We start from the raw sequence: 13,653 nt of genomic DNA, 5'->3' as shown, positions 1-13,653 counted from the left end.
AGGCCTTCGCCCTGCAGTGGGTATAATCAGGCTGATGATGATGATGATGATGAAGAAGGTTTGCTCACCAGGAGCGGATTGATGGCTCTTGAAGGGGCGGCCATGGATGGGGCTGCTTTTCCAGGACCGTGGACTTCCTGGACTTTTTTGGTCGACAAAATTAATATATGTTCAGCATTGTTTTCCAGTTTAAAACTTAGGTCGCCGGTGGCTGCCACTTTTCTGAATCATTATTCACTCAACTGGCTAATAAATCGTTGATTCTGCGGTAAGGTTTAGGTGAGACCTTACGGTTTTAGTAAACGCTACAGCCTCACGTAACCCTCACCTCATGACGAATTCCCGCGCTGAGGTGAAGGTTGAGGGATGATTGGGGCAGGAAAATTCGGGACGGCGAGGGAGGGTAAGATGCATGGGTTGACGGTGAGGGTATGGCGGAAACCACCAACTATCTGCTCTTCGCCTCTCTGTAACAACTTTTCCTGACGATGCACATGTGGCATACACAAGTGTTATAATCGTAATTCTCGTTGCTTAGGGGCATATCTGTATCGTTAATGCGAAGTCTCAGCTTTAGAGCATCACCGGAAAGAACACAAAAAATATTTGGTGACCTGGAATTTTCTATGCCTTACATACTTCGCGGGTTTTTGACGTGTGAGTCTGGCTCGAGTGATGACTTCGTAAGAACTGAGAAGATGTGTTCATAAATCGACACGATTCCGAGATGGGTAACGCATAACCAGTGGGTACTGTCAGTGAGCTGTGTGCAAGGATATAGGGATAAGTGCCTCACAAGGTAAAGAGATGCGGTTACACGCTGCACAACCGACTGTGGGTTCGTATTAATTGCACTCACCGCGCGCATCACGGCCTCGAGATGGGCTACTAGCAAGCGTTCTCTTAATCTGCAGTGTCCCCTCTTGTGAGGCTTGTCCTTATATTCCTTTACCGCGTTGTGCACGGAATTGTATACAAAGCGAACTCGTAATTTTCTTTCAATATTTTATTATAATGTAGTGCACCTATAGCAGGTGTTATTGTGTGAATTTCTCGTCCCTCGTGTCACAGATCAGGTGGTTTTTCCCGAACGCAGTAAATAATATACTTCCCCAAAACGGTGAGCGTAGTAGCACGTCGTCCGTTATTTTTGTGCACGGACCCCGCATCATTTTTGTTTTTTAATTTTTCGCAGTTAGAAGTAAGAACTGCACCTTTGAAACAGAAATTGTTTCCACGCGGTCTTTGGTGTGTTTAAGTGTCATATTACAACGTTGATATTTCCATCAAATATGACACTTTGTACGATATCGGCGCACAGCCCTGCAAAAAGAAATTAACCCATAGCATTTCGATCATTTCGATCAGGACATCTTCCTTATGGCCTGAATATGCTCTAGCATATTCGCTCGCAAATTAAAGTGAAGGGCTGGATGGCTGCCTCCAGTTGGAGCTCATCGCGACGTGGATTTAGCGTGTCCGATATGTCTCACCATTCGCTAGCATATTCAGGCCCTACTTTTTCTTTTCCGATGAAAAAAAAATCGCCGCTTGAAACGTCTAATGGGCCAACGCGGCGTGTCGGTTAGTCGGCGGAGAAGTGTTGAGAAATGACGTGTTGAGGACTATGCATGACATCATAACGTCATTATGAGAACATTTTGAGGACGATCCAACCATGAAAATTACAAGGACATGCATTTTAAAGCTTTGTGGATGGTTGGACAGTTTGAAGACGTCTTCAGGATGTTTGTCGCTGTCTGGAAGGCGGTTTCAAACACTGAGGCTTTAGTTACAACGACACAGCATCAGGAACTCGGTACCGCTTACGGTTTTCAAGCAAACAGTGAGTACGTGCTTGTGCAATAGCCCTATTAAAGGCGAAGGTCACTGACCTTGATAAGCCAGCATAGCAGCAGAATCACTTTTTATCGCTCGACTTTCAAGGTTAAACCACTGCAATTGTTTGTGTGTGCGCGCGCGTGTGCGTGTGTGCGTGCGTGTGAAAACGAGGAAATTACTAGGAAGGAAATCCAGCGGGCGGAACATTGGCACTTCACTTTTACCCTCCTCACACTCCTTCACCACCCTCCACTTAGTGTGCCGGCAGGCTGGGATGTCAAACTGACCGATCAACTGTGCAACCTGCCTAAAACTTTTCTAGGTGCCTAATTAGCTGGTAAATACAGCTTCTTAGTTGGTAAATCTCGCCTGATGTATCCAATGATGTGGGATCGAATACCGGGCGCGGCGACCGCTTTTCGATGGAGGCGAAAAGCAAGGCGCTCGTATGCTGTGCGATGTCCGTGCACGGTAAAGAATCCCAGGTGATCGATATTTCCGGAGTCCTCCACTACGGCGTCTGTCATATCCTGAATCGATTTGAGACGTCAAAATCCATAGACGAAAGTAAATCAAACCAATCTATTTGAAGAATAGAGAGGGATGCATGACCAATCATTTTTTTCTGAAGACGAGCGAGAACCACGATACTTTGCGAGGTGACCATAGTGTGAAGCTATGGCAGGAAATGCAAAAATGGAGGCATTTAATAATAATTGGTTCGAAGGAAAGGAAAGGAGTAGTATCTGTCACGCTTGTTTCTTGAATACCTGAACCTCGCCCTAAGGGAAGAGAGGGTGATGGTAGTGAAAGTGGAAAGAGAGTAAGAGGTGTCGTAGTGGAGGGCTGCGGAGTAATTTTGACCACCTGGGGATTTTTGACGTGCACTGACATCGCACAGCACACGGACGCCACTTCGTTTCGCATCGATCGAAATGCGGCCGCCGGTGGTCGGGTTCGAACTCGAGTACTTCAGCGCAGTAGTCGGGCGTCTTAACCACTGCGGCACGTCGGCGGTGCAAGGGGGCATTTGCCCATATCTGCTTGCAGCTCCCAGTAATTGCCTTGCCTCAGGGTGCGTCGTTGTTGTTGTGGCTGTACGAAGAAGGAAAAGAAAATGCACGGACCTGCTACTGGCTCTGTAGCTGAGCCACCTCCGCTGCCTCGTGCGGACAGAAGAGAAAATAAAGAAAAAGGTTGAGGGAAAGAAAGATGCGCGCCGCAACAACAGCCGTCGTCCACCACCGAAGCCGTGGCGGGTGCAATGACGGCCTACAACAGACAAAAATTCGGTGGCAGGCTAGCCCCCGCCGCAAGCGGCGGTGACCTACCTGTCCAAGCCCTATCAGGGTACTGTTAGATGGCAGGCACTGAAAAACGTTGCAAGGTGCAACGTGCAGTGAAAGGTACTTCCAGTACGAATGCACGCTTTCTGTCTGTTGATGCGGTTATAGAAACCGAGAGCCGTCTTTAACTTGACTTTTTCCTTCTCATGTTAATTCTTGTATAGCCGCCAGGATCACCAGCAGCCGAGTAAGCTTTCCTAATGCTATTCTCTGACGAATTCCTCTTAGGTCTCCCCTGATGGGGCTGGGATAGGTGGGTCACCGCCGCTTGCGGCGGGGGCTAGCCTGCCACCGGTTTTATCTGTTGTAGGCCGTCATTGCACCCGCCACCGCTTTGGTGGTGGACGACGGCTGTTGTTGCGGCGCGCGTCTTTCTCTCCCTCTTCCTTTTCATTCTTCTCTATTTTCTCTTCTGTCTGTTCGAGGCAGCGGAGGTGGCTTAGCTACAGAGCCAGTAGCAGGCCGGTGCATTTTCTTTTCCTTCTTCCTACAGCCACAAGAAGAACTTCTGTCTGGGCTGATTTGTTTTCAGGTAGAAAATGCATCGCGAATTGAAGAAGCAGTTACCGAGATCACTGCTGGTACAAGTTTATTCTGCTGCATATTTCAGTGGAAATGACTACGGATTTTAATCCCAGTACCGGTTTACTACTCTATCCGTGGCCTATCGAATCAAACAAGGATGATTCACTGGAATGTAGCGCACCCGAGACGCGACTTGGCCTGCGCAGCGATCTCGCGACCTGAGACACGTCTTTCTCGGTCCTTGCGGCGTTCCGTGGCGAACTCCGACTCGCAGGCCACTGGCGCGCGTGTAATCAAGACGAATTCGCCGAATCGTATCGGCGCAGCCATTCGCACCGCCGTAGCGCGTACTAATTAAAACACTCGCGGGAACGCGACGTTCGATCCGATCCGCGCACGCGCGGAAGTGGAGGCGGCGGCGTAATCAGCCCACCATCCTGACACTTCCGGCCGGACTCCCCAGTGACGACGACGGCTGTGGAACGCGTCGCTCTGTAGGGGGCGCTGTCTTCCGATTATCGCCGCGGGCTTAATGACAGGCCGCGCCGCTGTCGGTTGGCTCACCGGGGAGTTTCCTGTTGCGCTTAATTTTCGTCTGCTTCTGTTCGCCGACGCACCGTGTTCCCGCGCTCGTCGTCTGCTGTCTGATTTTTTTTTTTTTGCTTGCCCTAAGCCTCCGCCTCACCCTGCTCGAGCAGACGGTGTTACGCTTCTGAGAAAAGCGCTTACAAATTTCGGTCTTTGATTAATTTTTCGTTTTCTTCTGTTCCTTTCTTTTTTTTTTTTTCTTTCAAATTGCGCCTTCTGTTTTCGCCTTCTCGAGTACATAGCAGACGACTTGGTCGGAACCGTTGCTCCCAGGAGACAAGGGGGCGTTTTAGGATGCCGCAGCTAAGCCGGAGACGTAGCTAGGGGCCGGCTGCTTGTTTTACTTCTATAGCGCCGGCTTTGGCGCTGGGGATGGTTGGACCCCGGAAATGGCTCGCCCTAAATCAAATCAAAGAAGCGAGCATGGAGTTGTAAAGCCATCGTAGCAGAAGACGATTGCCGACAAAAGAGTGCGTAGGCGCCCCCAGGATATCAACAGGGCACAGGGGAAGGCAAGGGAGGAGGGAGCGCGCTGGATGAAAATACCGAGCAAAAAACTGACTTTCCAGAAGAGCATCACCGCCCGTATCCTCCGATTATTGTATTGTTTTGATTTTTTCCGCGCCTTCTTTTTTAATGCCTTCTATTATTTCTTCTTATCCGAGCAGAAGCGTAAATGTTTTCGAAACAGAGAAGTGAAAGGCCAGCCCGCACCCTCCCTGCCGGTGATCCGTTCCGAGTCCTTACATCCGAAACAAGAAATTGTACTCGCCTTTGAAAATGGGGATTGATTCACCATGGGCGCTTTCTTCTTTAAACACTCTTAAGTGAAGCCGGGGTTGGCCGGGAGCAATGCGAGGGGGAGGGGGCTGAGAGCGGGTCCTAAAAGGGCCGTACTGCGTTATTGGTATTTTTGCTGTGTTCATTTTTCCTCGCGCCTATATAGTGTCTCTTTAACGCCGCGCGTGCAGTGGGCTGCCATATCCCCTGCGACGGTTATGAATATAAATTTCCCCTTGGTGAAGTGCGCACTGACAGATAGCTGGTGGCAGCCATTTCTCTTTCTTTATCGTCTTCTGACGTTCCAGCTCGCTTCGTCCCACGCGCGCCCTCAATCTCTCCAGAAGCTTCACTTTCTTTCGTCCGCCATTGTTGTACGCGCTCGCTGACCGCCGCCTGCCATGAGCCGCGTGAATACCTCGGGGAGTGTGTGCCGCTGGCTTTGCACGTAAATAGATGGGCCGTGAGTGCAAGCGATTATGATGGATTCCCTTTATAGGCGCCTCGTCTACTTTGACGTGCGGGTGTCTAAACATTGAGCGACTTTTCCCCCCCCGACTTTTCATCCTCTGATGTCTCTTGGGTGGCTTTATTCGCATTGGGAGCGAGGGCTTTATTTAGTGCTTTTCTCTTTCTTTATTCCTACCTATAGCGGCGCGTCAAGCGGCCACACTGCAGGCGTATGGAGCCTGTGGAAGCTATGAAATCAGGTGTCTGCACTGTAAGATAATAGTCAGTTTCTTAATCCACGAATTCCCGTATACACTGTTTTCACTATTAAATGTAAAATTGATTCCTTCCTACTCAAACATGGAAGTTGTTGCTGCTGTAACTTCACCTGTGTGTTTCAAATGGGGGCAATTCTAGATGGCTTTGATTTGCCTAGATATTTTCGCGCCAGTTTTTATTTTCCCGACAGCATTTGCCAGGCGATGTGTTTGTAATTTGCCGGGAAGGCCTTGGTATGGATGGTAGCTCTTAGAGTTGTCTTCTATTTGTGATATATAAAGTATCCGTAACTAATACGAAATAAAACCACTATTCATTCATCCACACACTCACACAAATTTCTCTCTCGGCAACCAGCAATGCTTCCTTGCGCTGTCTCTCCCCGGACCATGAACTGTTAGCTTTACCAAGCCACCACCACCTCTGTGAGTAAAAAGCCTTTTATATGCAGAAAAATAAAGGGAATGCGCGAGCTGAACACCGCGTAAATATGAAGATGAGCGCAAAGCTTAATTATCTCTCACCGCACATGCGCCGGTATTCTAGAACGCAGGCTTTTACCTGTCTTGGCCAGTGCTTTCAGGCCGTGGATTCATTCTGTACTCGCACTGTTCGTGAGCTATGCTGGAAACAAGGCGGGAGGCCACACATGGGTGGCGTGCGTCCACAAACCCTTTTTGAAAATTTGTTGACAGTAAGGACAAGAATAAGTTATGCAATAAGTATGCATCAGAGGGTACCATGGCTGAAAACTGCAGCCTGAACACCCAGCCTAGTGTCAGCAAAAGCCAATGGGCAGCAAACCAATGCATGTAACGCAGGAATGAAAGTTTAACAAAATAAAAAATGCAGTCAACCGTATAACATTATAAAATCGTACTGCGTGCTGTACACAGCAGCACACAATTATTAAATAATACACAATCATAGAATGAAATGCTACAGACATTATATATATTTACGAAGAACTCAAGCAAATGTAGAAGTATTGCTTAAACACGTTAGTATTGTACAAAGTTTTATAGAACTTTACACGATGACTGATTAGGTAACTAGTAATACTATTAATAAGGCACAACTTCAACAGCGTTTTTATAAAGCTCGCTTGGTTCTTTACTGTCCAAATGGAAAGAATTTCAAAACTACGTTTTTAAGGAATTGAAGATATTGCGTACAGTGGCCAGTTTTAACCTTCGGCATTGGGAAGCTGTCGCGTGAAGCAAAATGTGTGACGTTGGTGATCGTGAGCATACCGATAGGAAAGTTGGTCATAGTTAAGTGACGATTAAAAACCTTGAAAAATGGAATACCTGTTAATATGAAAATGGAATACCATACCTGTTAATATAAAATAAATGGCGGGCCCGTGATATAACGCTTAGTTGAGGAAACGAACGAAGTGCGTGAAGGTGGCAGAGGGGCGGAAAGTGGGATACGTAGGAATTGCCTTTGAATTTAAGATGTCGTGGGAAGCTGTCACGTGAAGCAAAATGTGTGACGTTGGTGATCGTGGGCATACCGATAGGAAAGTCGGTCATAGTTAAGTGACGATTAAAAACCTTGAAAAATGGAATACCTGTTAATATAAAATAAAGGGCGGGCCCGGGATAGAACGCTTAGTTGAGGAAACGAACAAAGTGCGTGAAGGTGGCAGAGGGGCGGAAAGTGGGATACGTAGGAATTGCCTTTGAATTTAAGATGTCGTAGTTTGAGTGACTACCGACAACTGAATAGTAAATTAATAGACAGTGATGAATTTGGGTGTTAAAATAACTATGTGCTTTAGTTGACGCACACGATCTTTTCTTGAAAGTTGGAGGAGCTATAAATGAGGCTGGAACGTGAATGGAGTGTAAATAGCAGATTTCTTGAACGAAACCAGGCCCCTGGATGAAACGGGAGTGGAATTTGAGTGTAATGGAGTTAGTATATGGTGGCCTTCCCTGAGGGGAGTGGATGAAGGCATTGACGGCCGATATAGCGCGGTCGGGCCAAATGAGATTTACAGGCTTTAAGAATTCGGCCTTCATTTCTGTTCCTGGTCGCTCATATAGCATTCCTACGCTACCACGTACATTACGTGAAAGACTACCCGACGTGGTATATGTAAATGCCCGCTTTAACCGCACCATACGAACTTGCTCGCGAGGCCCCCTTTTTGTAAGCTGTTTGTAAGCGACCTGTGCCGATCAGGGTTGCGCGCACAACATGATGGTCACACTTCTTGACTGGCACAGGTATCTTTCTTGTCTTTAATTTTCGCTGTGTGGCGAACAGCTTGCGAATGGTTATCCTTACCTGACTGACGACATGATGGTCATCATTCAATGCGGCGAACAGCTTGCGAAAGAGAGCATAGGAGTCGCCTGTCTCACTCGGTGACCAAGGGTCCCCTCTGTGGGTTCGACCCCCGTGTCGAAACTGTTGCCCACATCGACAGCTCCTGCGACCATTTCACGTGGTCTTGTGACGTCGCATAATCCGGCGACTGATCAGTGCAATCCACGTCATTTCCCATATACTACCGGACAGAACTTGAGCGGATGTCCTAGCAGCGTATACGGTTAGTGCGACACCTGTGCTGAAGGGAAGTGACGTTCCTTCATAAGTCATACCTGAGGTAATTAATGTCGCGGTGACATGATTCAACGGCAGGGTCCTGTGCTTATAATGTGCTCCTGTAACGTGTTAGGCACCGCGGCAAGTCGTTAATATTATAGAGCAACCCGAGCAAAAAAAAAAAAAAGCCTGAGTCACAATAACCTCATACAAATGTCATTCAACGTATGAGAAATGTATGAGAGTGAGATTTGTATGAGTTTAGTGCGAGTTCAGTATGGGAAATCTGTATGAGGTTATTGTGACTCATACAGTTTTTTCGCTAGGGAAATGAGGCCCCACAACAGAGCTTTGTTTTTAACAGCTGCTACATTAGACGTGTGGATAGTAACAAAAACGATATGCTCGCTCTCTCGGCCGCGAAGGAAGCGTTTCAGGTGCATCAAGGTGGGACCACGGTGATACCAGATACGATTTTGGCTCCTGAAACCAGACGTTGTGACCAATTAACTAAACGCTCCGCTGAAATCTCAGCGTATGTTCCTAAATTTATGTCGATTCCTGTGCCTTCACCACTGCTGCTACCAGTGTTGCTTGTCGCCGTGTGTTCCACTCATGCCTGTCTTGAAGCAGCGCGAAACACAGGACAAAAGAACAGGAGACGACACAAGCGCTTTCTAACAACTGAATTTTTATTCATAGAAAGGTGTACTTATATAGGAACCAACCCAGATAAAATCAAGACGAGACACGCGAAACCACCGCGATGCCCTTTAGAAACAGTGCGCGTGCGCAAAGTGAGGATTGAACACTTCAACACAACTAACAAAGCTGTCAACCTCCCACATGACAAACACCCGCCAACACCTCGTCGCCAAATATTCACCGAGAGTGCGTGAATCTCTTTTTCTTCAAGATTAACGGAAGGTGTAGCTACGCACGCGTCAAACTCTTTATTTATCAGAAACGCCTCGACCAGCTCTCTGCATATCCGATCAGGGTGACTGAATAAGATATTGGTCTTGTCCAAATGGGGGTAACAATCTTTACACTCCCGGCAATGAGCTTGTGTCGTCTCCTGTTCTTTTGTCCTGTGTTTCGCGCTGCTTTAAGATGAATCCAATCCAACTCGCCCAGTTTTCTATACTCATGTCTGCCCGTACTCGATCCTTCATCTTCGCAGAGATCCTGTCCGGCGAACGGAGGATGCACGTGGACACACGGGACAGCGACGGGTAAGTAGCCAGGCTCGGTTGCACGTCCTGCCTCACCGGGGTTGGACGGAAGCAATACTGGCAAGGCCTTTTTCTCTTTTGCGGACGCAGCATGTCGAGCCTTCACCAGGCGGCGCTGCAGTGCTCGGTGGCCGTGATGAGGCTTCTGCTGGACCTGGGTGCCACTGCGGACCTCAAGGACGCCAGGGGTGAGCGCCGTCTCTTGACTGCTTTATGCTGGACTGCCGGGGTTGTCATACTTTCCGCGTTCCATGCATACAGTGCGCTGTCGCACGAGCGCTTCAGATCCCAGTGACGTCGGATAGGATCGAACCTGATGGAGCTCCTGAGTTCCCGCAGGGCAGGTTTCAGTCACGATCGAGTCTACGGTCGATCCCGCTGAACGCAGGGCCGGTTTCCAGAGAGAAACGGAGAACCGAGCGCTGATTCTCGATATAATATTTCAAATGAAAGTCAGCGCTCGCTCAAATGTTTTTTTTTTTTCCTTTTTTTCTTCTACACATTGCTGTTGGTCCACACCTTTCGCACAGTTAAGCTTGAAACGGCTGAGGTTTCTTACAGTGCCCCGACGTCTCGGTACAGTCTTTGTCAAAAGTTTAGAGCCCAAATGGGTTGCTTTTAAGCCGTATATCATATATATCCCTACTGAAAAACGAAAAGTTCTACCGGGCAATAACCTCACACAATCTCATTAAATCACATAGACTCTCGTACGTTGCACATCATTATCATAAAAAGTCTTCCATAATTTAAGTTAATGTACAAGAAGCTATGAGATCTTACGCAATTATATGCGACTTGTATGTGATTTCTTATGTGAATTGAGTGAGACTGTGTGAGAAAATGTGAGGTTATTGCCTCATACGATTTTTTTCAGACCTTGGAAGCCCTAGCCATTGGAGAGGGTAGGACGAAAAATCTTCTTGCCTTCAGCAAGTTTGGAAACCTGGGAATGCATTACGAGCCACATGGTATATCCCAGAAGCAGATCCCCTGGACTTTAAACTTTTGACAAAGGCTGTACATGGGCGCTTGTGCACTGTGTGGAAATCGAAACATATAAACAGAAATTCTGGACAGGCGCGTCTTTCAACGGAAAATTGTTAACGCAATTTTTTTTTCTTCGCATATAGTAAAATTCCAATACAACATTCAGCACAACCACATATCTCCTCTCGGTGGGCTCGTAGCTTCTTTGCTATCAACGCTTCTGGTATCGTTATAAACGTTCCGCATCGGTTTTCAGGGGCTGCGTTAACTACTCGACGCGAGTAAAGGGCTAACCTTAAATGAAAGATTTCGTTGCTCGTTGCAATATTGGACGATTCCGTCCAGTATTTCCACAGCAGAATCTTGCAAATATTTTACAATTTCCCAGTAATTAGAAATGATGCTAAGGAATGTGCGACGCTATAGATGGGCTGACTTCTGAGGCACCACTGTAGTCGTCGCCAGCATAGCTGCGCGCTATAACGGAATGCCTGTCCACTATGCATCTAATTACCGTGTTCGGTGGTGCCAGTTGCGGCCGCCTTGTCCCCCTCAGGCTTCCTGCGAAGGTGCAAACTGGCGAGCTCTCTCTCTCTCTCTCTCTCTCTCTCTCTCTCTCTCTCTCTCTCTCTCTCTCTCTCTCTCTCTCTCTCTCCTGCCGATCACTTTCGCTTCCGAATTGCAGCCACTCGCCTGAGTGATGGAGAGACACAAAGCTAGGAGCGGCATAGCGAGCTCGGAGAGCAAAAATTCTGGAAGCAGTGCAGAATCTGCACCGGAGAAATGCGTAATCCCGAGCGTTGTCGCTGCACACGGTACATCGCGCGACCCTTGTAGAGATTCCACACTGCGGAAATCGTGATAGTAGCTGCGTCGTTGACGACATTATTTAGCAAGCTGTGCATGTTCTTTTATTGTTTTTCTTTTTTCTTCGAATAAATGACGCTTTACGCATTTTCTGATCAATTTTATTCATTTTATTTGTTGTTGTTTTTCTAAACGCCCAGCTTGCGGTCACGTAACACACACGCAGATACTTCACACTTCTGGTCACATGACCCTTGCCACACTCCACGGGATCATAACACATCACGTGACCGGAAGTGTGACACCACATCCTGACGTCGCCATTACTCTGTCGGGCCATTTAGACGTCTGATTGACGTTTTGGGCTATAACTAATTACTTGATTACTCAATTTTATCCATACGATTTCCCAGACGCGATGTTTTTCGTCTAGTACAACCATTCTATTATTATTATTTTTTGGTAACTCGTTCGGTTACGAAATCGTGTACACACCATTAGGGGGACGCGAAACCTCAAACCTAGACACTTAATGGTTGCGCCTGTCCCGTTACTTCTGTGTCGTCCGTCTCTTTTTTTGCGCTATGTGTTCGAAAAATTATTACCAACTATAGCTCAAACTAAGCTTCTGTTGCGCATTGATAAACGTCTGGCGGCACTCTTCCGAGAGATAACATCTCTCGCGAGCCCGACTGCAATGAGCGAGAGCGAGGAGGAGGAATAACTTTGCGCTCGGAGATTTTAGTGAGAAAGCACTCAAACGCTCACCACCACTCACCAAGAACCTCGTTCGTTGACAATTCTCACTTGTTTATAGTTATAGCAGCGCGTAGCCGGACAAGGACGAAGACGGAGGAACACGCAGAGGCGCTGAACTGCAACTTTATTCTTGGAAATCAGCCAACCATGTCATATATATATATACCAGAGAGAAACGCCCACTAGAGGAACAAAATCTAGACACGTGGCGAAAACCGGTACAACAAAATCAAACACGAGTATAAAAAATCGATAAATCTAAATGCCTAACACACGATTGACATGATACAGTGACATAACATGATAATAGTGGCCGTAGTGAAAGAGCGTGAAAAATCAACAAAAATTCCCAGTCCTTAACAAGCAACAATGGCTAAAAAAGGTGGATGCGCAGAAAACATTTTTTTATATAAGAACTTGTTTAAAAACCGCAGAGAAACTTATGAGATGGACAAAAAAATAATAAGTAAGTTAAACATGAAAAAAAAGAAGAGAGAGATGCAAATGTTGAAACAAAATTGAAAGCCAACAATTAACACTGCAAAACAAAAAACCAACAATGAATTAAACAATGTGACTGACTGCAATTCAAAATGAATAAAACGAAGGCATGTAAAGAGTGCAAATAAAATCAAAGATAAAATCAAGCACAATCAGAGAGAAAAGCAATTTCTTTGTTCGAAATATAATTATAACTATGGAAAACCAACTAGCTCGACAGCTTGTCCTCTTCACTTGTTTATGCCGTTGCTCTGATTGGCTAAGATGTTTCGTGAGGAGGTGAGATTATTTTAATGAATCGCGGCAGACTTAGCACTAACGCTCCTCCGCGCCTCTACCCGCTTCTACTTCCTCGTCCATAACAATATTGTACGGTATGCGGAGTTTGTCGTTTCGAAGCAACTCAAGCTGCGAGGGACAATGTAGAGGAACTTGGACTCCGGCATAATTTTGACCACCTAGGGATCTTTAACGTATACACTCACGTCGCAGAGCGCATGAACACGCGCCGCGGCCGGCTATCTACACTTGGGTCTTCCAACAAATGAACCAGCGTGGTAGGTACAAAAATGAAATTTATTATATTTATCTGGCACAAAATGCATTCAGGCAAACAGAATCTGACGATTAAATCAGTGCATTGCGTGATACGGACGGACAGCTTCGCGCCCTGGGTTGCCAGAAACGGCTGTCGTAACGTAGCTTATTTCGGCTAAAAACTCGCCTCTGACAAGCAAGACTCGAGTGACTTGCCAGCGCCGATTATTAAGTGCGTTTCAGCTGTTTGGACACAGTGTGGAGCTTTTATTCCTTCTCTAAACGAGCTTTAGGAGGGGGCTGCCATAGTTAACCGACATGGTTGAAGATGGTTTGGTTTGTTGGGTTTAACGTCCCAAAGCAACTCAGGCTATGTGAGACGCCGTAGTGGAGGACTCCGGAAATTTCGACCACCTGGGGTTCTTTAACGTGTACTGACATCGCACAGCACACGG

The 13,653-nt window shown here is 46.9% G+C and overlaps 1 protein-coding gene across 1 annotated transcript in view; it reads left to right on the top strand.

Annotated features, from left to right (window-relative positions):
• Window positions 1-13,653, top strand: part of LOC146189672 (caskin-1-like) — a 316,774-nt gene that overhangs the window by 54,153 nt on the left and 248,968 nt on the right. Inside the window, exons 2-3 of the mRNA XM_084604441.1 lie at window positions 9,553-9,604; window positions 9,695-9,792. Of these exons, the coding sequence (XP_084460567.1) occupies window positions 9,553-9,604; window positions 9,695-9,792 (150 nt within the window). The remainder of the gene's footprint in view (window positions 1-9,552; window positions 9,605-9,694; window positions 9,793-13,653) is intronic.

The sequence above is a fragment of the Amblyomma maculatum genome, chromosome 5, assembly GCF_055883805.1.
Source record: "Amblyomma maculatum isolate TAMU_Amacu chromosome 5, ASM5588380v1, whole genome shotgun sequence".
Classification (NCBI taxonomy): Eukaryota; Metazoa; Arthropoda; class Arachnida; order Ixodida; family Ixodidae; genus Amblyomma; species Amblyomma maculatum.
The sequence above is the reverse complement of the archived record's forward strand: the minus strand, read 5'-3'. Positions and strand labels throughout refer to the sequence as shown.